Below are 27,321 nucleotides of genomic sequence, written 5' to 3' on the forward strand. Positions count from 1 at the left end.
CGGGGAGCCCTTTTAAGGGTTCCTGCAGGTTGCGGCCCTCCCCTCCATAGAAAGCCGGGGACTGTGGTATGCTCACCCCGACCGGAAGTGCGGCTGTGTGTGCCGATCGGCGGCGGAGTTCGGGAAGTAAATTGCCTATTGACCGTCCCCACGCCTGTCCTACGTTTGCCTAGCCTACTACGAGGGCTCCCCTGCACCTGCGCTGCCCGGAGCGGGGATCCACTGCTCGGCACGGACGTGTCAGCGGCGCGCCTGAAGCTGGGAAGCCGCACGATAAGACTCCCTGGTCGTGAGCCGCTACGTCAGCTACGGTATTACTCACCCTCTCCACCAACGATCCAGCTCCCTCCGGGGGCTCCCGGTATCCCCGCCGTCAAGGCCCTGCTTGGAGGGCTGGTGGCGCCATTTTGACTGAGGGCTGCACGCCCACACTGCAGGTAACGGGGCTGTGGGGAATCAGAGTCCTGGTTCCTTGCACCCCCCCACACTGAAGCGTTTTGCCACAGTTTTCCAGGTGTCACACATCAGAGGGGGATCCTCACAGGGACCTGCAGTCCCCAGGTACATTTCAGGGGCTCCCTGCCTGTCCTCATAGCGGCGGCCATTTTACCCTGCACCCAGCAGCACATATTAAATGTACAGAGGCTGTGCTTACACACAGCAGCCTAGTTTGTACTACCTCACACCACTACATTACCTGCACATCCAGTGCTGCTGTAATACCCTGGCTGCACCTATCCTTAGTTACTTTCTGCCTGCTGTTTGTGTGTACCCTCTGATTGATAACTGCACGCTCATCTCACAGCCTACTCGTCCCTCCTCATTGCAGGACTAATGCCTTGAATTTTGTTCCTGCTCCATGCCATGATCACCTCAATCGCCCGCATCCTTGGTGGCTGATGGCGTAGCCTGGGACGCTCTTTACGCAGCGGGAACTCTACAAGTCGGCCGTGGAGTGCTTCTGATCCACCTACATGGCTTTTCTTTGTTTCACTGTATGTTCTTGTGAATAACGTCTGCAGATGGGGAAAACAAAGAAAGGGGGGCAATCATCGGCAGCTAAGAAATCTGGTGACAAGTCTCTGCAATATAATTTGTTTCGTTATCTCCAACCGGACATAGAGAGTGAGGACACTCGTTCATCATCCTCTGTTTCTGGCTCCCCCGTCGACACTGGAGCAATGGCGGGTGCCAACCCTCCACCGTTGGACAAAGAGCCGGAGGCCTCTATGGCTGACGTTTTGACCTATTTGCGTTCACTTCCTACGAATAAAGATCTGCCTACCAAAAGAGACTTCCTGGATTTGGAACAAAAGATACGTGACATTGTTAAATCTGAGATCTCCGTACTTCAGGCAGATGTCTCCCAAATATCCCACAGAGTTTCAGATATGGAAGACCATGTCGACGAAGTCTCTTCAATTCAGAGGAAACTTTGTGATCCTGTTGCACTTCAGGCTCAGGAACTGAAGGCGCTATGGCGCCGACAGGACGACCTTGACAACAGAGGCCGGAGAAACAATTTACGTATCAGGGTGTTGCCGGAAGATGTACAAGGGCCGGGGATAGCGGACGCCCTCACTAAGATATTCAATGAGATCATGGATGCGAAACCGGACAATACCATACTGTTTGATAGGGCTCATAGGGCGCTCCGTCCGAAAGGTCTTTCTTCTGAGGCTCCCAGAGACGTTATATGTCGTCTTCACTATTATCATATAAAGGAAGAGATACTTAATAAAGCCCGCAAATTAGATCGTTTGGAATTCGATAACAATGTGATTCAGATCTTCCCGGACTTGTCCTGGTATACACTCCAGCAACGCAGGTCCCTCAAGCCCCTGACAGAGGCTCTTAAAGAGAAGGGCATAAGATTCCGATGGGGCTTCCCCTTTAGTATACAAGCCACCTTTGAGGGAAGACAGGTTGTCTTGCACACGCCGGACGACTTGGACAACTTTTGCACCGCACTGTCGATACCTAAGCCTGCCTTAACGGATTGAACTCAATCTTATCAGCGATTTGATCTTCCGACGCCTCCAGCACCACGGCCATCCTGGACTCCGGTCAGAAACAGGAAACAGGGTTCGACTCGGTCACCTCCAAATCATGGCGAGGCTGGGACCTGATTTATAACAATTTCTTTTTCTTTGATATAAAGTGGTCGGATACAAGCTAGTTTTGATTGGCTCTGCCCGGTCCTTGGATGTCTAGTTGAGTCAATTCTGGACCTTACTGCTAGGCCATTGCTCCTCCTACACACCAGAGATTCTGCTTTACAGTTTAATCACACCGTGATGTTGCCTTTTTGTTTACACCCCTTCCCTTCTCCTGACGTTCTTGCTGTTTGGATTTGTTGCATTCTATGGCCTTCTACAAGTCTTTTTATTTTTCAGTTGTTTATGTAGAGATATTTGTTCCTGTTGCGCCCACTGCAAAATGGGGAGACTGCTTTATGTATAATATTGAAGTGAGCTGATTTACTCTTGAGTCTCCTTAGTTGTGTACTGTTCTATTAGCGTTCCTGGGTTGTGTTGTCCCTACTATGCCCCAGTTGGGTCAGGCCGCCTGCCTGTTTTGGCTCTTAAGTCGTGGGTATGACCTTCCTACGACTTAACGGCGGTATACTTACTATTTTACGAGACGTATTACTACTCTCATTTAGTTCTATGTTCTCTGTATTGGTTTTTCTTCTTGTGTCCTTCTTTTTCTTGCTCTTTCTTTCTTCCTTCTTCTCCTTGGTTTCTCCGCTTATCACCGTGGCAGCCCGATGTACCCACTGCAACTGGACCATGTGCCTTCCTCGCATCTCTGGTAAGTCCATGTTATCTTTATTACTCACTGTAGGGAGCAAATCCAGCCTTCTTAATGCCCTCTGACCTTAGGCTATTGTTCCTTCAATGTGAAGGAACTTAATATCCCTGAAAAGAGGTCCACCTTGCTGCGGGAGCTATGGGCAGAGCGCATAGACATTGCTTTTCTCCAAGAGACCCATTTTAAAAGTCAAGCCTCCCCTAGGTTAGGAAATTATCATTACCCGCATGTTTTTTGTAATAATAACTCTGTCAATAAGTCTTTAGGGGTCGCGGTCTTATTGACACGTCGGGTCCCGATTACGGATGTCTCTCACATAATTTTGGAAGGTCGGTGCCAGGTTGTTAAGTGCACAATATATAATCAGGTTTATACTCTTGTTAATATCTACGCTCCTAATCGACGTCAAAGACAGTTTTTTACCAAAATACTGCGACAGTTAGAACCCATTAAAGAAGAGTGACTGATTATGGGGGGCGACTTTAACTGGTCCTTGGATCCTGGGACAGATTGTTCTCCTTCCCTGAATAGACGGCTGACACGTGATCACCGTCGGGTGAGCCGACTTCTTTGCGAGTTCGAGTTGATGGACTTATGGAGAACTCAACACCCGACGGGGAGGGACTATACTTTTTCTTCTCCCCACACTATGTATTCACGCCCAGACTATTTCTTAGTGGTGCATAGATTTCTACACTTATTTCCTTCAAGCACGATTGGGCACATTACATGGTCAGATCATGCCCCGGTATATATCTCTGTTGCGCTTTCATCAGCCCCCACCACGTCATGGAGGTTTAATGATTCATTGACTCGAGATCCCTGTTTGAGGGCTAAGCTCGCCTCCATCATATCGGATTATATTGCGACAAATGACACCACAGATGTTAGTGCAGTTACAATTTGGGAGGCACATAAATGTATAATTCGAGGTAGATGTATACAGCTTGGCTCTCAACTCAAGAAGGAGAGAGCGGCACAGAGGCTGCAGCTCATTGAACGAATAGCGTCTGGAGGCCGCACACCAGTCCTCCCTTGATGCAGGGGTTTTTCCTGGAACTGACTGAGGCCCGCCAGGCCCTTAACAAATTTTTATGGGATAAAACTAAACTAAAAATGACTAAATGTCGCCATAAATTTTATTTATGGGGCAACAAACCAGGTGCTATGCTCGCTAGGGCGTTACGGGCCCAGAGACTGCAGTCTTACGTTCACTCTATCAATGAGTCGGGGGGACGTGCTGCATATACATTGCCTCAGATTGCTCGCTCCTTCCAGAATTATTATGAGTCTCTCTATAATCTCAGAAAGGACCACACTCCCCAAGCCACCTCTGATTTGAAGGTGCTGATACGGAGATATCTTGCGGAAGTTAATTTTCCAAGACTCCCTGCATCAGACCTGGATGCTTTAGACCGTCCCTTTACCATAGAAGAGCTGGAAACAGCCTTAGCGGCTACACCGGTTTGGAAGAGCCCGGGCCCGGACGGCTTCCCAGTCGGATACTACAAAACCTTTAAACAATCCTTACTGCCGCTGTTCTTGAAGGCGTGCAATTCCATCTCTGCCGAGAAAGGCTTTTCTTCGTAGACACTGGAAGCACATATAACTGATCCCAAAGGAGGGCAAGGACCCCACTCAGTGCTCCAGTTACCGACCTATTTCCCTTCTGAACTGTGACATTAAACTCTTTGCTAAACTGCTTGCGGGTCGTTTGGCCGCCTTCTCCCGTCGGTGGTGCATGGGGACCAAGTGGGATTTATACTTGGACGGGAGGCTAAGGATAACACTTCCAAAGTTATTGATCTTATCCACCTTGCTCAAAAAGGATCCTCCCATACGGTCCTCCTGTCCACTGACGCAGAGAAGGCCTTTAACAGGATAGATTGGCAGTTTATGGAAGGTCTTCTCGAGCGCTTGGGTTTGGGTCCCACCTGCCTTATTCGTATATTAACTCTTTATAAGCTGCCATCAGCCAGGGTTCGAGTGAATGGTGCCCTTTCTGCTCCGAAACGGGACAAGGCAAGGCTGCCCCTTGTCACCGCTCATATTTGTTCTCTGCATGGAGGCACTTGCGAGAGCAATTCGGGCCAATCCGAATATTCACGATATATGGGCAAGAGGGCGTGAGCACAAATTGGCACTGTATGCGGACGATCTTTTGGTTATTTTGTCGGACCCGGTGACTTCCCTTCCAGCTCTTATGCAGGAATTTGATAGGTTCAATTTGGTTTTTAACTTCAAGATAAATTTCACTAAGTCTGTTTGCTTGAATATTTCAACGCCCACACGAATACTTGATGGAATTCGGAATTCGTTCCCGTTTCAATGGCATCCTGCTCAGCTAAAGTATTTGGGAGTTCTCCTGACTAAAGACCTCACTGATTTATACCGGGTACATTTTCTTCCTTTACTGCTGAAGATTACTAGAGATCTTAATAAATGCTCTTCACTCCAACTTACTTGGCTGGGTAGGATTAACACTGTAAAGATGACAATTCTCCCTAAAGTTTTGTACCTTCTGCAAACGTTGCCCATAGCAGTACCTACTTCTTTTTTCACTACTCTGCAGTCATCAGTTGGTCGTTTTATTTGGGGGCGGAGAGGGCACCGACTCTCCCAATTCACACTGACCCGTACTCGTAGAGAAGGCGGTTTACAATTACCTCATTTTATTAGCTATTATTATGCTGTGTATTTGGCCAGAGTAATTGATATGTCTAGATCCCCATGTCCTAAGCAATGGCCACTTATAGCGGAAGTAAATGCGGGTGCTCCTTCCTGTATTCTCCCCTGGCTCAACAAAATTCCACGTGTAACACATCCCACCTTAGGCCCGACCCTTAAGATATGGAAGAAATTTAGGTTTTTAGACTCTTTTAGGCAAAGCCCTTCACTGCCGACACCTCTATTGTTTAATCCAGACCTACCCGCAAATACCTCTCCCTGTCTCAGTCATCAGTATGTGCTGAAGCTGGCATTTCTCGTTTGAGTCACCTGATTGGGTCGACGGGTTTCCATCCCTTCGCGGACCTGTAACGCTCCTTTAGTCTACGGACTAATTCTTTCTGGGCTTACCTACAAATTCGGCATTATGTTACTGCAACGCCGGCTCGTGCGGTGGGATGGAAACCGACGATTTTTGAGTCCTTGCGTCTCTCCGAGAATTTGCCACGACACCTGATATCTTTACTGTACAGACAATGCCTTGCGAGCTCTCCCACCCGTCCTCTGGCATTTGTTATGGCTTGGCATGAAGACCTGGGTAAAGAGTTGACCACTGACCAATGGTCTCGCATTTTTCAGTTCACATTTGCTAGTTCACCCTCACTTCAAGTTCTGGAGACACAATACAAAGTGGTCTCGAGATGGTATAGATGCCCGGATCGGGTCCACCACATGTTTCCGAGTGTTCCAGACGTCTGCTGGAGGTGTGGCCAGTCTCGTGGCACTCCCTGCCATACCTGGTGGCGATGCCCGGGTCTGGCTTCCTTTTGGCAGCAGGTTCATTCTATTACCAGGCGGGTCACGGGTCTCCCAATACCAGAGACACCTGAGTTTTGGTTGCTTAATTTAATTGATCTCCCACTATCCCAGTTTAAAAATTCACTACTGCGACATCTGATGAATCCGGTTAGGGCGACCATTCCGTGCCTCTGGAGATCTCCGGTACATCCCCCCATTACCAGGTGGTTTCAAAGAATCGATTACTACATGGCAATGGAGGACTTGTCTTCTTCCGAACAATCTGCGTCTCGATTCACAGCCGTCTGGTTTGACTGGCTGGAATTCAAAGGGACGCAGGAATACAAAACTTTTTCGCTACTTTCCCCCCCTACGACATCTTAGGGTTGTGATGGTGATGGTGGTCTAACCATCTTTCTCTTTTTTCTCTTTCTTTCCCTTTTTTCTGTCTGGTTTTTCTGTTTCTTGTATGCTCTGTTTTTCTTGTTATGATTACTTGAAGATAATACAGTTTACTGCCTCAATTAAGCAGGCTGATGATATTATACATTGCTTTTGTGCTCTGTATGCTTAGCCTACGACTGTTATGTCAGCTTATGCTACGATAATTCTTGTACTGTATGCAATTTTTTTCGATACTGTTATTTCTTTACTAATAAAACACAATTTACGTAAAAAGAAGCAGGAAACCCAATTTTCTTGGGATCATATAGGACAAACAGAGAGTCCAACTGTCTGTGACGAGAAGATCTCTTCACGTATATCTTCAGAGTCCTCATGACATCCAGGTACTTTGAAGTAACTGAGGAGTCAATAGCCACTGGCACCACAATAGGTTGGTTGATATGAAATGCCGACACAACCTTTGGAAGAAACTGCTGACGAGTCCGGAGCTCAGCTCTATCTTCGTGGAAGATCAAGTAAGGGCTTTTACAGGATAAAGCCCCCAGCTCGGAGACACGTCTAGCAGAAGCTAAGGCCAACAAAGTGACCGCCTTCCATGTAAGAAAATTGAGCTCCACTTCCTGTAGAGGCTCAAACCAATCCGACCGGAGGAACTGCAACACCACGTTACGGTCCCATGGCGCCGCAGGCGGTACAAAGGGAGGTTGGATATGCAGAATTCCCTTCAAAAATGTCTGAACCTCAGGGAGGGCAGCCAATTGCTTCTGAAAGAAAATGGATAGGGCTGAAATCTGGACCTTCACGGATCCCAACCTCAGATCCATATCCACTCCTGCTTGCAGGAAGCGGAAGAAACGTCCCAGTTGAAATTGCACCGCAGGAAACTTCTTGGACTCACACCAAGAAACATATATATATATTTTTTTAAATACGATGGTAATGTTTAGACGTTACCCCTTTCCTAGCCTGTATGAAGGTAGGAATAACTTTCTTCGGAATGCATTTCCGAGCAAAAATCAGGCGCTCAACTTCCATGCCGTCAAACGTAGCCGCAGTAAGACTTGATAGGCGAACGGCCCCTGCTGCAGCAGGTCCTCCCCAAGAGGAAGAGGCCTAGGCTCTTCTTGTAGTAGATTCAGAAGGTCCGCGTACCAAGCCCTTCTTGCCCAATCTGGGGCAATGAGGATCGCTTGAACCCTTGTTCTCCTTATGAGCTTTAGGATTCTTGGGATGAGTGGGAGTGGTGGAAACACGTACACTGACTGGAACACCCACGGAGACACCAGGGCGTCCACTGCCACTACCTGTGGGTCCCTCGACCTGGAACAATAACGCCGAAGCTTCTTGTTGAGACGAGAGGCCATCATGTCTATTTGGGACAATCCCCAAAGATCTGTTATTTCCTTGAAAACCTCTGGATGGAGTCCCCACTCTCCTGGATGGAGATCGTGTCTGCTGAGAAAGTCTGCTTCCCAGTTTTCTACTCCCGGAATGAAGATGGCTGACAGCGCCAACGCGTGTTCATCTGTCCAGAGGAGTATTCTAGTCACCTCTGACAAAGCAGTCTGTCTTCGTTCCGCCCTGTCGGTTTATGTAAGCCACTGTTGTTACGTTGTCCGACTGCACTTGGATGGCCCGATTTCTAGGAAGAGGGGCCGCCTGAAGAAGACCGGTGTAGACAGCTCTTAGTTCCAGGATGTTGATGGGCAGGCCAGCTTCCAGGCTTGACCACCGTCCTTGGAAGGTTACTCATTGAGTGACCGCTCCCCATCCCTGGAGGCTCGCATCCGGTGTTAGCAGGACCCAGTCCTGAATCCCGAACCTGCGGCCTACTAGGAGGTGAGGCAATTGGAGCCACCAGAGGAGAGAAATCCTTGCCCTTGGCGACATACGAATTCTCTGATGCATGTGGAGGTCAGATCCCGAACACTTGTCCCAATAGGCGAATGCATTGATGAACCGACACCCCTGGGTGGCTTCAAGACATCCCGGACCATGGATTGGATCACCAACGCCTTGTCCCGCGGAAGAAACATCCGCCGCACTTCTGTATCCAGGATTAGTCCCAGAAATGACAATCTCTGGGTTGGTTCCAAATGTGACTTTGGAAAATTCAGAATCCACCCGTGACTCTGGAGCAGTCGTGTTGTGAGAACAATGGACTGCAGCAGCCTCTCCTTGGACGATGCCTTTATCAGGAGATCGTCCAGATAAGGAATGATGTTCACACCCTGCTTGCGGAGTAGTATCATCATTTACGCCATCACCTTGGTAAACACCCTCGGTGCTGTGGAGAGGCTGAATGGCAGGGCCTGGAACTGAAAATGACAGTCCAGCAATGCGAAGCGGAGATAAGCCTGATGCGGCAGCCAGATCGGAATGTGAAGGTATGCATCCTTGATATCCAGTGATGTCAGGAATTCCCCCTCTTCCAGACCTGATATCACCGCCCTGAGATACTCCATCTTGAACACCTTTAGAAAGGGGTTCAACGATTTTAGGTTCAGAATGGGCCTGACTGAACCATCCAGTTTCGGTACCACGAAAAGGTTCGAATAGTAACCCTTTGTCAGCATGCGAGGTGGTACCGGCACAATGACCTGTGCCTCCACCAGCTTTTGGACAGCGTCTTGTGTCCTCCAAGAGTTGGTAAGCCCGACTTGAAAAAACGATGAGAAGGGAGACTTTGAAATTGCAGCCTGTATCCCTGGGACACAATATCTAGTACCCAGGGACCCAGGACGGACAATACCCAGACATGACAGAACTGTCTGAGTCTCGCTCCCATAGGCCCCACCTTCGGGCGGTCCCGTCCACCGTCATGCGGAGGACTTTGGGGTACCTAAAGCAGGCTTTTGTTTCTGGGAACCTGCAGCGGCAGGTTTCCTTGCCTAAACCTTACCTCCCCTAAAGAAGGTATTGGAAGAACTGGCCTTTCTAGGATTGTTAGGCCGAAAGGACTGCTGCGCAGCTGAGGAGGATTTCTTCGGAACAGGTGCTGCTGAGGGAGAAAACGGAGACTTACCCACTGTAGCGGTGGATATCCACGCGTCTAGAGCTTCCCCAAAGAGAGCCTGACCTGTGTAGGGTAGCGACTCCACACTTCTTCTGGATTCCGCGTCGCCGACCACTGGCGCAGCCACAGTCCCCGACAAGCTGAAACAGACATGGAAGAAATTCCTGCAGTCATGGAACCCAGGTCTTTTATGGATTCTACCATAAAACCTGCAGAAACATGAATGTTGCGTAAAAACAACGTATCCAAATCCTCAAGTAAGGTAGCCGACCACTTTACTATTGCCTTTGCAATCCATGCACTAGCAATAGTGGAACGTAATATGGCCCCAGAGGCAGTGTACATTGATTTAAGCGTGTTATCAATTTTCCTATCTGCCGGCTCTTTTAAGGCGGTAGATCCCGGTACAGGTAAAACCACCCCTTTTTGAGAGTGTGGATACAGATGCTTCAACAATCGGCGGGTTTTCCCATTTTTTCCTGTCCTCCACAGGGAAAGGAAAAGCCACCAGAATCCTCTTAGGGATCTGAAACTTCTTTTCAGGGTTTACCCATGCTTTTTCTTTGACGCAGGGAAGGTTAGCGAGGCTTTTTTATTTTCTGTGAAAAAAAGCCTCCTCAACCTGCTCAGGTGTGGTATCATTTGCATTTAACACATCCCTGATAGCCTCTATCAACAATTGCACCCCCCTTGCAAGAGATGCGGACCCCCGCAACTCATCCCCATCACCATCTGTAGTGTCAGAATCGGTATCTGTGTCGTCTTGTGTGACATGCACCAGCGCACGTTTGTGGGGGTATATAGCGGGGTGTCCTGAGGTACCAGAAACCGGCCATACAGCCATAGAGCTCTGCAATACCTGGGTTACAGATTCAGTACTAGCAACCCTGTCAGAAATCTGAGAAATCCAAGTTTTGATAGAGGAAAACCGCTCTGGTTCCCTTGCTGGTATCTGTGCTAAACCAGTGCTAACCTGATTACATGGAATGGGATCACCCTGGGAGGATAAATTCTCTGCAGCATATGACACAGTGTCCGTGGACATTGCTAAAGGAGACCACCAAACACTCCACACACACACACACACACACACACACACACACACACACACACACACACACACACAGGTGGCGGTAGACAGAGTTTCCCCCCCCTCAAGAATGGCAAGGGAGACACAGAGATTGGAGCCAACCCACACACAGCGCTTTGCAACAAGAAGAAAATCCCCTGACAGCGCAGCCTGTGTCCCTTAATAGGAGACAGTCTAATTACAGCCTCCCCTCCCTTTTACAACCCCCTAGTACTGTGTACAGTAAGCTAGAGTTGCTGTGGAGGGACCTGAATATTCCTCACAGTGCTTGGTATGCAGGAAAATGGCGCTGGAATGCTGCTGGGTCTGCTCTAAGGAGAGCTCCGCCCCCATAATGGCGCTGTCTTCCATCTCCAGGAGATTATACTGGCCTGAGGAAAAGTTGCTGGCTGAGATCCCTGGACCCCGACAGGCTTGCTGACCAGTGTGGGGGTCGATGCTGGCCCAGGGCGCCCCTCACAGCGCCGCACTATGTGCCTCTGGTACCATCCCGGGAGCGCGGTTAATACCGCGCTCCCAACCACATTGCCTCCATCTTCACACCGGCCCCCCGCTTGCCACTTTCTTCAGCTCTGTAAGGGGTCGGCGGCATGCTGCTGGGGGCGAGCGGTTCCCCTGTGGCGGAGACCGATCAGACCCCTCTGGAGCTCAATGTCCAGTCAGCAGAGTCAGTGGCCCAGACCCCGCAGGGCGGACACTGCTCCCCCCCTTAGTCCCACGCTGCAGGGAGGCTGTTGCCAGCAGCCTCCCTGTAAAATAATAAACTCTAAACTAAAACTTTTATAGGAAAGCTCAGGAGAGCTCCCCTAGCTGTGACCGGCTCCTCTGGGCACATTTTCTAAACTGAGTCTGGTAGGAGGGGCATAGAGGGAGGAGCCAGTCCACACTCTTAAACTCTTAAAGTGCCAATGGCTCCTGGTGGACCTGTCTATACCCCATGGTACTAATGTGGACCCCAGCATCCTCTAGGACGTTAGAGAAATATATCTGTTGCTGCCACCACAGGCTTCGGGGTTCCTCCCACAGCGGCCATTCGGTTACGCATACAGTATATATACGCTTTCAAAATCAGTAGCATGTATTTCTCACAAGGCATCGATTAAGAACCCAGAATGAGACGTTAAGTTTTCATTTCAAGAATAACTTCAGAGGTTACAGTTACAAAGTATACATGATTATTTTAAAAATTCACACAGATTAGGATTTCAGAGAAAAATAAAAGGAATAAAGTTTCAGAAATTCCAGAATTTACTACAAAGACCTTAGGAGTTTCAATGGGTGTGGTTCATCAAATCGACAGTGTCTAGGTCGACAATGTTTAGGTCGACCACTATAGGTCGACAGTCACTAGGTCGACATGGATGGAAGGTCGACAGGGTTTCTAGGTCGACATGTGCTAGGTCGACAGGTCTAAAGGTCGACATGAGGATTTTTTTTTTTTTTTGGTGTCGTTTTCTTCGTAGAGTGACCGGGATCCCAAATTAGTGCACCGCGTTCGTTCGCCATGCTTCGGGCATGGTGCCTTCGCTTGGCACACTTTACCGTTCCAATCGTAGTCCACGTGGATCGTTAAGTATGAAAAAAAGAAAAAAAATGTGAAAAACTCATGTCGACCTTTAGACCTGTCGACCTAGCACATGTCGACCTAGAAACCCTGTCGACCTTCCATCCATGTCGACCTAGTGACTGTCGACCTATAGTGGTCGACCTAAACATTGTCGACATAGACACTGTCGATCTTCAGACCGGATCCCGTTTCGATGTGGGGGCTTCACAAAGATAAGAGGTATGGGGCACCCTCAACGCATGGTTGTCCCCAAAGAGTGCACACTGAATTCAATGACACTGGGATATTTATCTGTCCACCAACTACCCATCACACACAACCACCCTCGTGGATTTTAACCCTTCCAAAACCAGAATTAATTGTTTGTGGGCTGGTAAAGTAGGGCCCCCTGGTCAAGCGAGCAGGGGTTATTTAATTATCTACTTCATTATGTGTGAAGCCTAAGGACCTGGGATTCTTTGGCTTTGGTCAGGAAAGAGATTCAACACTTTGTTAGATTTCGTGGCTTTGGCCTTTAGGCATGACCCCCTGCCGGTTATAGTAAACAGACCTTTTCACTGGTGGTTCAGAGTGAACACTGGCCAGTTACAGACTGCCCATTTGTCTTACAGTCTGACATTTTTCCTAAGGACTATACATGATTACAACATACAATTTGAATAATACCATATTCTGAGAGCAGATCCGTGATGGATCCTGACAGGAGGTGTTGTCAACACGTCGACAATAATAATGTCGTCACCACAGTTACGATGTAAACATTGTTAAAATGTTAACAGGCAATGTGTCGATTGGCGAATTGTCAACATTAGGGTTAGGTTGCGGGTGGGAGATTAGGGTTAGGCTGGGGGAGGGAGACTAGGGTTAGGCTTGGGGGAGGGGGGGTTGGGGAGGGGAGATTAGGGTTAGGCTGGGAGGGGGGATTAGGGGAGAACTGTGTAGACAGAATGTCAGCATCATAGCCAAAACTCTTGAAGAGCCCGGCACAGCAAGCGCTATAGCAGGGTTTCCTAAACTGGATCCTCAAGGACACTAACAGTCCAGGTTTTAAGGATATCCATGCTTTCACACAGATGGTATAAAATGACAATCAAATAGACTGAGGTGCTAATTAATTCACCTGTGCATGGATATCCTTAAAACCTGGAATGTTAAGGTGCCTTTAAGATTGAGTTTGGGAAACACTGCGTTCTGGTGAACACGGCATGTGACGATCTATAAAGAAGATTTGGACACAGCGAGATATAAGAGATGACCATCAACATCTGTTATCATTTGGGATGGTAAATCCAACCCGTTTATGACCACGTGCTCGGAGTGTGTGAGCGCAGTACACCATATATCACATATAGACATTTACACAGAAAGTTATGTAGAAACACTGTAGTGCATCCCTAGATATCTGCAATTCTCCAGACAGATACGTATTGGGGCGGATTATCCCTTCCCCACCTGAGCCGCACCTTCGGTGTGTGTAATATTTATTTCTTTTTATTAACAGTTTCTTCTATAGCGCAGCATCTTCCGTTGCGCTTTACAATTAGAACAACAGTAATAGAACAAAACTGGGTAAAAACAGACAGATATAGAGGTAGGAAGGCCCTGCTCGCAAGCTTACAATAATATAAAACACAATTCGATAAACTACACCAGCCCCCTCAGCCTATTTACCTTGGGGTAACCCTTGGAATAACGATCATGCTGCAGGGAAAATACCTACAAAAGTGGGGTACAGTGTCAAATAAAAGTTGTAAATTGATCTACGGGAGAAGGAGAATAATAATTAGGCTCAGTGGTTCCCAAACTCGATCCTCATTGCACCCCAACAGTCCATGTTTTCAGGATATCCATGCTTGAGCACAGGTTGCTTAAGTGAATTTGATTTAACATCTATACTCAAGCATGGCGATATCCTTAAATCCTGGACTGCTAGAGTGCCTTGAGGATCGAGATTGGAAACCACCAGCCTAATATCTATAGAAGATGGACCTGCACCACCTGCATTACACCCACCAAAGGGGGGATAGAGCTACACAGCAGCTACCACCTTTAGAAGATCAGCGGGTATAATTACTAAAGTGCGGGTTTCCAGAAGTGGAGAGGTTGCCCATAGCAACTAATCACATTGTAGCTATTACCTTCTAGAAGGTGCTAGACAAATGATAAGTGGAATCTGATTGGTTCCTATGAGCAACAGTTCCACTTCTATAACCCCGCACTTTAGTAAATACACCCCCCAAGTATGGGATTTCTAATATACTAGTTATAATATAGGGTTAGTAAATAGGCTGTTATGGATAATGTATAACAAATGATACTGCAAGATCCAAATATCCGGAACATGAAGAGAATACGCTGGAAGAATCTCCAGCACATATGAGAATTCGGGATCACTACGTGATAAAAATAAATGAACATAGATTTTTACGAAAACTTTCTGCGGTACTTCAATAAAAGTAATCTGAGATACCCACCAATATTTTGGAAAGAAGACACCGGGCAAACTAAAGGAACAGCAGGCCTTCTCATGGTATAGGGGCAGGAGAGCCTGACGCTCTCCAGAATCGTATATTGTAAAGTATCTGAAAGAAAAGGACATTAGAACATCAATACCTCAAAAACGTTCCGGATCAGCCATACTCCTTTATTTCTCTGCGTAAAGTGACGGGTAGCCCCAATTAGTGCACCGCCTTCGCTCGCCATGCTTTGGGCAAGGTGCCTCGCTCGGCTGCGCTCGGCACAGGTTACCGTTCCCAATCGTAGTCCACGTAAATCGTAAAGTATGGAAAAGTTCCACAAAAGAAAAAAATTTGGAAAAATTCATGTTGACCTTTTCATGTGTCGACTATGTCAATGTCGACCAATAGTGGTCGACCTAATGACTGTCGACCACACCAAACGGATACAGTCTAAAGACGCTCCAAGACGTCTCATTTTTAATGTCTAATGGATGATGTATTTGAAATGTAATGTGCCTTGGAAGGGTTTCTTATTATTACAGCCAAAAATGATACATTACGACACATTACGCCCATCACTGTCATTAAAGTCTTCTACAATTTGTGCCACAGTAGCCCTTTTGTTGGTCTTCATTGATGAGTCTTGGCCAACCTACACCATATCAGCAAATTGTGTTTTTCCCCTCCTCTGGCCACTGTTGGTAGGTACTCAGTGCTCCACACAAACCTCATCCTTTCCCAACTGCCCTGACCCAGTCAACCCTGCTGTAAAGATTTGGCCCTTATCAAAGTCACTCTGGTCTTTACATGTGCCCTTAGCTTTTGCATTCAACACTTGGACTGCGAGGACCTAATGTCAGGTTACAGTGTAATATATCCCTGACCTTCTCATGTGCCAAGTCTATAACAACACAGGTTACTACAATCCCGGGAGTAATCAGCATCGGACTGCCAGGTTGGTTTCTAAATACACTCAACCAAAGAGTAACCGTAAAAATTCCAAAGCTGGCCTGACTTGGGTGTAGACTTGGTGGACGTAGCATCATCACTTAACCTCACAAGAAGATTGTAGACCCATCACCTCGTGGATGTCACTCGGTTTGTAGCACAGTGCTAGAAAATGTAATCTCAGAATATTATTTGAAGTCGCTGATGCTCCTAAATAATTTGCGATGCCCCCAGTCTTTATGTGATGAGCTACTATGTTCTGGAACAGGTGCTAAATAAGAGACTGCACAGGGAGAGGATGACTGGTGTCCACAGTTATACTACAAACACAGCTTTCGCCTTTTTAAAAACTATGCACGCTTTGTTTCTCAATTATAACTAATTTTATCTAGCATCAGCCCATAATGACGCTGGCAGAGACCAAGGACCTAATTCACACCTGATCAAAGTTGTGCAAATTTGCATGGCGGGCGATTAGCGATCGACTGCGCATGGGTACGCAAAGTTGGACTGGCACCACAGGGGTACAGGGAAAACCTCCCTGGAGGGCCCCACTGCATGGGGGGCCCACCCCTTCCTCTAGAAATCAGGTTCCAGATTGTGTACTTGAAATATACATTTTACATATGTATGGCATACCGACAGCGTGGCGAGCGCAAATGAGCCCCTTGCGGGCTCGCTGCGGGCACAGTGGCGTGCCACGCTATCTATTCTCCCGCCAGGGGGGTCGTGGACCCCCAAGAGGGAGAAAAAGTGTCGGTATACTGTGCGCCGGAATTCCGACAGCCGGCAACCTGAAGACCACTCACTGCACAGGTCTATGGTGTATTTTCTACACTGCATTGCTGCCATTAATCTGATACATTGTTGTGCATGCACTAGCAGTATTTACTATAAATATTTAGTAAGGGGCCCTTACCACTGCATTCCCCCGGTGGGCCCTTCATGTCCCAGTCCAACACTGTGTGTACGGATCGTAGTGCGCAGGCCAAACTGCAAATTAATCCAGCAATTTTTTGATTGCTAGGCATACGCAGGTTGATTGACAGGAAGCGGACATTTTGTGGGTGGTAACTGGCTGTTTTGTGGGAGTTTCAGGAAAAACGCAGGCGTTCCCAAGCGTTTTCAGGGCGGGTGTGAGATGCCAGCTCCGGCCCCGATCAGCCTGCTTGTTTCGCACTGTAGCAGTAAGGCCTGGGCTACGCACAGACTGGAAAAAATCATTCGGTAGTGAGTGAGTTGTCCACGGATTTGCAGCTGACCGGCGCTTGCAAAGCTTTTTGCACAGCGTACGCAGACTTGCTCGGGGCAGATTTTCACTCTGTCTGGGCGGCAACTATCCGATCGCAAACCTCTGCAAACTCACAGAGGAGCCATCAGGTCTGAATTAGGCCCCAACACGTCAGGAACTAAAGTACAGACTCCTATGTGAATGGAAGACTCCATATTGCAATTTAGAAGGCAATGGATATTTCTAATCTGGGGATCCCTGGCTAGAGATCTACTAGGGCTTGGTGAGGGCAGCAGATTCCGTGGAGGGGACCCTGTGAACACATTACAGCAATAACTGGCTACAGGCTTGCTCTGGTCCTGTAGGTGTCCTAGAGGCAGATTCAATTAACAGTGGTGCTCACCGCGGATAGATACAGGGCCGGATCTAGGGGGGCCCCCTAACACAGTCATAGCCACGCCCACTTTTGAGCAGGAGAGCTCTCTTGGGAGAGCCTGAGGCAGAACGATGAGCTGCAGCTTATACCACAGCAGCACAGAGGAGCCAGGAGAGCAAGGGTTACAGAGCATTTGCCCCTCACTTGCTGGTGTGTGGGTACTAGGGCTAATAAATACAATTACCCCATAGCACAGTCACATGTACATAGAACAATCACAAAGCTCTATCTCAGTCTCACTCAAAAAGTTCAGTCAGAATTGAGAGAGGAGGAGTTAGGATTGCAGATGGGAGGAGTTGGGACTGTAGAGGGAGGAGTCAAGATTAAACAGTAAACCGCCCCCCCTAAAGAAAAGTCTAGATCCGTCCCTGGATAGATAGCATCGAGCTATAATGCATGATTGCTAATGCGCTCTAACCCATAGATTCCAGGTTAAGTGCATGGAGTTATGGGTTAAAGTGCCTGCAGAAGCCACCTAGAGGACACAAAGCCCTTACTGTGGATTTCTGTTCGCACTTCAGAAGGGTGCAAACAGAAATCAGGGCTAAGTATAACTCACCATGGGCTGCAATTGAATAGCCTCGGGCACTGCTAGCCCATGGTAAGCACCATGGCTAATTAAATCTGCCTCCTATTGTGCTGACTTGCCACAGGTAGTCCAGCCCACATTGAAGTTGGTCACCCACGGACATTGCGGAGGAAAACACAACAAGTCTTCATTCTTGTTATTTCCCAATATCAAAACAGTAGCAATGCAAAAGAACATTAACCGCTGAGAACTTACTGGTGCAGAAACTTCATTAGGAAGGCTTTGATTTCATCACAAATAAAATAGCTTCCCTGGAACACAGAATGTAATTCAGTAACGTGATGGAAAGTTTTGCTGTGTGGTGATAGATACGATCAGTTTACAAGTTCACTAGTTATAGTTTTGTTTTTGTTTCACAATACACACCTAAAATACGCAGTATATAGTGAAGGAAAGGATTTAGCAGAGGATAACATACGGTCAATAATGAGAACAAATAAGACAAACTGTGAGTGACAATCAACACTAGTTATATTTTCTATTCACATCAGAGCTAATCTTTAACCTGGTGGCTATACGGAGCCACATCAATAACTGCGACCCCTGCAGGAACAAATGGGAACTGCACCTGGGGCTCCACAAAGAACTGGAGTGGAGAAAATTCAGTGGGAAGATTTTATTTCTGATTTCTACTGCAATGCGTCTGTATCTGGTAAGCAGACTCCCGGCTCACATAGGAGTTGTGCATTTCTAAGCGGGGAGATACATTTAAGAAAAACAAATAAATCCGATAATTCTTCATTACTTTGTGTGTAGTCTCCTGTGTTCCTATTGTCTCCTGCACTATGGCAATGCTTCTATACTCCTCAGCAATCACTGACACATGCAGAATGCCACTTACCAGACGCACAGCAGCAGCCATAGGAGGCTGCGGTCAGACAGAGACACTGCACCTACCATAGGGCTGGAGCAAGAATCGATGGTGCGACCGATGGTGGGGTATAAGGACCCACCAATCGGTATTACAGTGTGCACGGGCGCTAACACTGGGCGTCTCAGTCCTGGCACGGATGTACTGTACGCCAGGGGAGGAGTTTGTAGCAGATTCTGCAAAGTCACACAAGCGACAGCCAATTAGACCCTGCTGCAGGTAATTTTGTGTATGACTCAGAATCAGGCCCCGTATGCAATAGAGAGTGCACAGGACCGTCTACCTATTATTTCCCTATTTCCTAGGACCTGCTTGCTGTACAATCCAGCAGAGACACATTTACCAGTAGAGTGTTGTGCCTCAGACACTGGAAATCATTAGCGGCTGATCTGGTTCCTGTGTCTCCTCTATGGCATCATACATGATGGGGTTATTACACTCCCCCCCCCCCACTCTGGAGTCAGTACGGGAGAGGAGGCACAGAAGGAGGTTATAGGGCAACATCTCCTCGCCTCCTGTATATAGTAAGAGACCTCCCCATCTACTGTATATAAGGCAACACATCCCCACTTCCTGTATATAAAGCGACACCTCCCCGCTTCCGGTATATAGGGCGTCACCTACCCTGCCTCCTGTATATAGGGCGACACCTCCCCGCCTCCTGTATATAGGGCGACACCTCCCCGCTTCCTGTATATAGGGCGACACCTCCCGCTTCCTGTATATAGGGCGACACCTTTCCGCCTCCAGTATATAGGGCGTCACCTTCCCGCCTCCTGTATATACTGTGTCACCTCACTTCCTATATATAGGGTGACACCTCCCCGCTTCCTGTATATAGGGCGACACCTCCCCGCTTCCTCTATATAGGGCGACACCTCCCCGCTTCCTGTATATAGGGCGACACCTTTCCGCCTCCAGTATATAGGGCGTCACCTTCCCGCCTCCTGTATATACTGTGACACCTCACTCCTATATATAGGGTGACACCTGCCCGCTTCCTGTATATAGGGCGACACCTCCCCGCTTCCTCTATATAGGGAGACACCTCCCCGCTTCCGGTATATAGGGCAACACCTCCCCACTTCCTGTATATAGGTCGACACCTCCCCGCTTCCTGTATATAGGGCGACACCTCCCCGCTTCCTGTATATAGGGCAACACCTCCCCACTTCCTGTATATAGGGCGTCACCTTCCCGCCTCCTGTTTATAGGGCATCACCTTCCCGCCTCCTGTATATACTGTGACACCTCACTTCCTATATATAGGGAGACACCTCCCCGCTTTCTGTATATAGGGAGACACCTCCCCACTGCCTGTATATAGGGCGAAACCTACCCGCCTCCTGTATATAGGGCAACACCTCCCCACTTCATGTATATAGGGCGTCACCTTCCCGCCTTCTGTATATACTGTGACACCTCCTCACTTCCTGTATATAGGGCGACACCTCCCCGCTTCCGGTATATAGGGCGACACCTCCCCGACTCCTGTATATAGGGCGACACCTTCCCGCCTCCTGTATATAGGGCGTCACCTTCCCGCCTCCTGTATATAGGGCGTCACCTTCCCTGCCTCCTGTATATAGGGCGTCACCTTCCCTGCCTCCTGTATATAGTGCGACACCTCCCCGCCTCCTGTATATAGGGCGACACCTCCCCGCTTCCTGTATATAGGGCGACACCTCCCCGCTTCCTGTATATAGGGCGACACCTTTCCGCCTCCAGTATATAGGGCGTCACCTTTCCGCCTCCAGTATATAGGGCGTCACCTTCCCGCCTCCTGTATATACTGTGACACCTCACTTCCTCTATATAGGGAGACACCTCCCCGCTTCCGGTATATAGGGCGACACCTCCCCGCTTCCTGTATATAGGGCGACACCTCCCCGCTTCCTGTATATAGGGCGACACCTCCCCGCTTCCTGTATATAGGGCAACACCTCCCCACTTCCTGTATATAGGGCATCACCTTCCCGCCTCCTGTATATAGGGCATCACCTTCCCGCCTCCTGTATATACTGTGACACCTCACTTCCTATATATAGGGTGACACCTCACCGCTTCCTATATATAGGGTGACACCTCCCCGCTTCCTGTATATAGGGCGACACCTCCCCGCTTCCTGTATATAGGGCGACACCTCCCCGCTTCCTGTATATAGGGCAACACCTCCCCACTTCCTGTATATAGGGCGTCACCTTCCCGCCTCCTGTATATACTGTGACACCTCACTTCCTATATATAGGGTGACACCTCACCGCTTCCTATATATAGGGTGACACCTCCCCGCTTCCTGTATATAGGGCGACACCTCCCCGCTTCCTCTATATAGGGAGACACCTCCCCGCTTCCTCTATATAGGGAGACACCTCCCCGCTTCCGGTATATAGGGCGACACCTCCCCACTTCCTGTATATAGGACGACACCGCCCCGCTTCCTGTATATAGGGCGACACCTCCCCGCTTCCTGTATATAGGGCAACACCTCCCCACTTCCTGTATATAGGGCGTTACCTTCTCGCCTCCTGTATATACTGTGACACCTTACTTCCTATATATAGGGAGACACCTCCCCGCTTTCTGTATATAGGGAGACACCTCCCCACTGCCTGTATATAGGGCGAAACCTACCCGCCTCCTGTATATAGGGCAACACCTCCCCACTTCATGTATATAGGGCGTCACCTTCCCGCCTCCTGTATATAGGGCGTCACCTTCCCGCCTTCTGTATATACTGTGACACCTCCTCACTTCCTGTATATAGGGCGACACCTCCCCGCTTCCGGTATATAGGGCGACACCTCCCCGACTCCTGTATATAGGGCAACACCTTCCCGCCTCCTGTATATAGGGAGTCACCTTCCCGCCTCATGTATACACTGTGACACCTCCTCACTTCCTGTATATAGGGCGACACCTCCCCGCTTTCTGTATATAGGGAGACACCTCCCCACTGCCTGTATATAGGGAGACACCTACCCACCTCCTGTATATAGAGCGATACCTCCCCGCTTCCTATGTCTTCTGGTTCTCCACCAGCAGTAAGATCCCGCAGCACACCATATTTCTAATCACAGGATTTAGGAATGAAGCGTCCGGGAAACCAGACTGGCAGCTAGTAACATCCAGTTCCTCCTAAATGGCAGCAAGCACAATGGGGTTATACCAAAGCTGCACCTCGCTTAGTGGTGGGCTCCCTGTCCAGAGCAGTGCAACCCAGGGAGCAGGACGAGAAGGCGTCACTATTGGCACCTGTGTCCATCTTGTGTGCCATAAGAGGTTCCCGGCCTCCTCTCTGCAGGTCACATGACATCATGCCCGCCCAGGGTTCTGAGGTGCCCAGGTACAGCGTTGCCCATATACATTTCAACTGAAGATTAATAATGAATATAGGTTTTCTATAGAAGGGAACAAATGTTTTCCTTCCATTCTTGTCATCCGTTGAAGCTGGAATATTTAATGTTTAGCGACTATGGGGCAGATTTAACAATGAGTGATATTCGGGGGGCGTGGCCTAGCTTGTGTTCGGAGTGGATGTGCTTTATGCGAGCTACCGGCCAGCTGCAGTGATCCCACTCGCCTACTTCCATAAGTGCACTAGTTCCTGTGTGACCCCGCTGTACTGCACCCTCGAGCCACTTAATCAGCCGGTGGACGAGCTCGGGAGACACTCTCGTGGTGTCTCTGCAGGTTGCGGCCTCCACATCTGGGTGAAGCTGCGGCCTCGAGTAGCGCTTCCGGCCCGGGATACATCGGCGGGGATCACAGCGGACTTGTTCCTCTGCACCCAGCACTGTGGAACCCGCATCACCTGCCTCTCTAGAGCTACCCATCCTTGCTGTGGACCCCGCAGGGTGCAACACTGGTCCTCTATAGCTCCATGGTGTTGGTGAGTGACTACGAGGTGGGCTCTGCTCCCAACCTATATTGCCATTCTTTCTTGCCCCAGGGCTTGCTGTGCCCCGTGCTTCAACTCCAGCAAACCCCTCTGTTCTCTTTATTAACCCATCAGAGGATCGCTGTTAGCTAACAGATGGTGGCCGTTCTATAGCCTGGTGGAGTCAGGCCTGCAAAGCAGGGAGACATTGCTATCTTGCCATATTGCCTCTTTCACTTAGGGCAGCTGAAGGTTTTATTCTGACTTCGAACTCAGCCACACTCCAGTACTACTGTAGTTGTGCATAAGAGGTGCCTCGCCTGATCGGATAAGGATCCCAGGGTTTTGGCTAACTCACCAACAGATGCTGGACACTGCTGGTTAGGGTTTACGACACACCCTTTCTCACCCCTGTCTTGTACTGATCACCTGCCTTCTCCACACCTATACTCCAGTTGATGTTTCTTCACTTTATGTGCTCCCTCCGGCCTGCGTGATGATATTTCTCCTTTGACTCGCGAGATGACCTGAACCCGATCAAGGGCCAAACTGCACGTCTTTATAGCTGATGTCTATTGCTACCATTACGATTGTGTACATGTGACCGTGACTTCTCTACCTTACTATTAAGGGAAGCTCCGTATTATCTTCCAGAAGGTCCCTGCCCCATCCAAACCCAGTATCATCAGAGCGTGGGAAAAAGCCAGTTCTCTCCCGAAACAACTGCCAGCAGAAGAAGGTGCCTTAACTATGGCTGGCGCATCACCTACTGATACCCCTCTGTCGGCTAATTATGTGATTTCTATAGTCACCAAAACGATTCAATCAGAGATGAGGTCAGCCCTTGCAGACTTCAAGTCTGAACTTGCTGATCTTGGTTCCAGAACGGACACTCTTGAACAGAAAGTAGAGGAAATCTGCCAATACCAGAGCGTAATGGACCAAGAATTCACGGATCTTAAAGCTGACTTGGAGTCTTATAAGGACCATCTTGAGGACATTGAAAATCGAAATAGGCGGACCAATATACGCATACGCAACATTCCGGAAAAGGAAACTGCCGACTCTTTGCCTACCTACCTAGAGGGCCTTTTTCTCCACCTAGCTCCTGACATTTCTGTTGATCTCCTACACCTGGACCGAGCTTACAGAGCTCTCCGTCCCAAGCCACCCTCTACTCAACATCCACGGGACGTCATCCTCCGCTTTAATTATTTTAAAGCAAAGAGCAGGCCATGCCCTCATAGCTTATAGGACACACTGTTTTAACCTACAGTTTCTTACCTTCAAGTCAGCTCATTGAGTATTAATTCTTCTTCTGTTGGATTTTGTTTAGTCGGTTCCCTATTCTTGCTTCCTTTATTATCGATACCTACCGAAGGGATGCATTTAACTTTGTACATCTAACTTTCGCATTTGTTCTTCTCCGTTTTACTGTTACTCTTTCTGTCCTGTTTTTTCTGGCTACCGGTGTGTGCTGTAGTTTCACATTTATTCTGACTTAATTTATTCATCGTCCACACATTTATATGTCTCACTACGCCCTTTTTCTTTCTTAGGTCATCTCGTTTCCACAATTACCTTGTATGTTTTTCACACTCCATCCGATAAATATTTTGTTGTTCTTACCCACGTCTCCAGAAGACGGAAGTGTCTTAGTGACACTCTCCCTTTCCACCCCGGACTTGTCTCCGCTATAGGAGTAGGTCACCTATCCTCTTTACTAGCTCTCATTTCCTCTTTACCTTTCTCTGGCCCCTTTAGCGGCCTTCTTCATTGCCCTTGTCGTCAGTCGAGGTGTTACCCTTTTTTACTGCTATGCTCATTTTATTTTGACCCACCATGAAGCTGACTGTTTTGACTCTTAATGTAAACGGCCTCAATTCCCCCACCAAAAGGGCTATGGCTATTCAATATTTCCACAGACGTAAATCTAATATAATTATGCTTCAGGAGACCCATCTTAAAACTCCCCATTGATGCCGTTTACATTAAACACTATCCCACAGTATTCCATTCCTCGATGAATGCTAAACGTCGAGGCACTGCGATATTGATTCACCATCATCACTATACGCGATACTATTTCTGATCCGCAAGGCCGCTTTCTTATTCTCACAGGAACGTACAAACAAGCCCCAATCACTTTAGCCTCAGTTTATGCCCCTAACGGGCAGCAGGGATCCCTCTACGCCACCTTTTTCAATCGCCTTGCCCAACTACCCCGGGGACTCACTATTATTGGAGGAGGTTTTAATACTATTTTAGATCCCAATCTTTACAGATCTCACTCCCCCAATACTCCCCCTAGATACGCCAAAACATCTAAGCTACTTCTCTCACAGCTAGCCCTCCATGACCTATATGATGCATGGAGAATTCAATACCCTGCTGCTAGAAGACTCACGCACTATTCTCCCCCTCATGACTTACACACTCGCATAGATTATTTTTTTATTGATCCCACCACCTCCCAAACCCTTCTCGGAGCACACACCCTCCCTATTCCCTGGTCTGATCATTTGGCCGTAGAATTGGAAATGTCCGCTCACATCGGTCCGTGCCATGCCCGTCACTGGCGGCTCAACGAATCCCTCCTTTTAAAACAGTCCAATCTTGTGGCTCTCACAGACTTCTTTAACTTCAATGCCACCCCTGATATTCCTCCACCCACCCTATGGGAAGCTCATAAGGCTACCCTTCGAGGTACCCTTATCAGTTTAGCAGCATCGTCTAAAAAAGCAGAAATTACTCGAATACTTGAACTCGAAACGTCTCTAGCCTTCTTAACAGATCTCCATCACAGGAACCCTAAAAACTGTCCTTATTTAAAAATCCTTGCTGTCAAGGGCCAATTATCACAAATTTTGTCGAAGAAGGGCAGCTCAGAGCCTCTTATGGGTTCGACAAACTTTTTAGGAAAAATCTGATACAACTGATACCCTGCGTGTAAACTTTGCGCTAAGCGCACCCGTATCCACACACTGAAATGCCTCAGCGGCGCTACCACCCATGATCCTCAGGTAATGACTCGACAATTCCGTCAGTTTTACGAATCTCTTTACAATCTCTCTCATAACCCTACTACCTCGACCCCAGATCTCGCCTCTCTCACCCATTACTTAGACTCCTACTCTCTACCTAAATTGTCCACGACTCAACTTCAGACCCTTAATTCAGCAATCACTGATGAGGAAATTAGAACAGCTATTAAATCACTACGCCGTTCTGAAGCACCAGGCCCTGATGGCTTCACAGCCCTTTACTACAAAAAATTTACTGACTCATTGCTTCCCATGCTTCGTCCCCTTTTCAACTCATTATTAGAGGGCGGTTCGCTCGATGATGCCACCAACAGGGCCAACATTATCGTTATCCCAAAACCACAGAGGGACCCCCTGGAGATGGGAAATTACAGGCCAATTTCTCTTTTAAACGTTGTTTTGAAACTCTTCGCTAAAATTCTTGCCATGCGACTCACCCCTATACTTCCATCCTTGGTCCACCCGGATTAGGTGGGCTTCATTCCCAATAGGCAAGCCCCTGATAACACGAGACGGTTAATAAATCTTATCCACATAGCGACGACACGCTCGGTGTCGTCCCTGGTGGTGGCGCTTGACGCTGAAAAGGCCTTTGACAGGTTTGCCTGGCCATTTTTGCAACAAACTCTATGTAGTCTGGGATTTGAGGGTGCCTTCCTCCAGGGTTAACTCCCTTTATCATAACCCAACAGCCTCAGTACTGGCAAATGGCCTTTCCTCCGAACCCTTCCAAATTAATAACGGTACCCGGCAAGGTTGTCCCCTTTCTCCTCTCGTTTGCCTTCGTCATGGAACCCCTAGCTGCGAAGATCAGACTTAATAACAATATCACGGGTATAACGGTGGGACACTCGGACCATAAGATAGCGTTATATGCGGACGATGTGATCTATGGCAAAAAGGAGCCGAGAAGTGCCGATTTTAGTGAAGCTCATCAAAGAAAAAGTGGCCATCCGATCGCTGGCTTACTAAAACATTAAAAGATATATTGCAACGATGGACTTTATTTCATATTATGTAGATATTGATACGTATTATCTGGTTTCTCCAAATATATGTGAGGACCGGATCTCCTCTATTGCACTCAGGCTGAGCATTGACAACTGAAAACAAGTCACTGTCAGAGGGGATATCCGAGCAGCTAGCTTCTGGCCTGCCTCTTGGAATCAGACGAGCGCTCCCTGCGTGCTCTGAAAGCGAGTGACATCACTACGCTCAATACCATAATGCACCAATCTTAAAGTTAATATTTGAGCAGTGACATTTTGACAGATGCAAGTACCAAGTGAAGGCACTGCCACTACCAAAGCATGGTCCTGCCAACCTCCCCACGGTTAGTACCCCATGAAGGTACATATACTGGGGTTTCAGGAAGATTCTATCCATCCTATAAACCATGCTGCAGGTAAAGCCCCAACATCATTGGCGAAATGACAGGAGGCACAGGAAGGAGGGATAAGTGGCCCTATAGACCAGGTGTGTCTTCTTTCCTGCCCTAGCTATGGA

General features: G+C 48.2%; 1 protein-coding gene across 4 annotated transcripts in view; it reads right to left on the reverse strand.

Annotated features, from left to right (window-relative positions):
- LOC134910667 (nuclear RNA export factor 1-like) overlaps positions 1-27,321 on the reverse strand; it is a 219,251-nt gene that overhangs the window by 72,419 nt on the left and 119,511 nt on the right. For 3 of the 4 annotated variants that reach the window (XM_063918971.1, XM_063918967.1, XM_063918968.1), the window contains 3 exons: positions 18,216-18,271; positions 14,832-14,939; positions 14,029-14,073 (listed from right to left, as the gene is read on the reverse strand). In XM_063918971.1, coding sequence (XP_063775041.1) covers positions 14,029-14,073; positions 14,832-14,939; positions 18,216-18,271 — 209 coding nt within the window. The remainder of the gene's footprint in view (positions 1-14,028; positions 14,074-14,831; positions 14,940-18,215; positions 18,272-27,321) is intronic. The other variant, XM_063918969.1, reaches the window with a different exon arrangement.

This window comes from Pseudophryne corroboree, chromosome 4 (assembly GCF_028390025.1).
Source record: "Pseudophryne corroboree isolate aPseCor3 chromosome 4, aPseCor3.hap2, whole genome shotgun sequence".
Lineage (NCBI taxonomy): Eukaryota > Metazoa > Chordata > Amphibia > Anura > Myobatrachidae > Pseudophryne > Pseudophryne corroboree.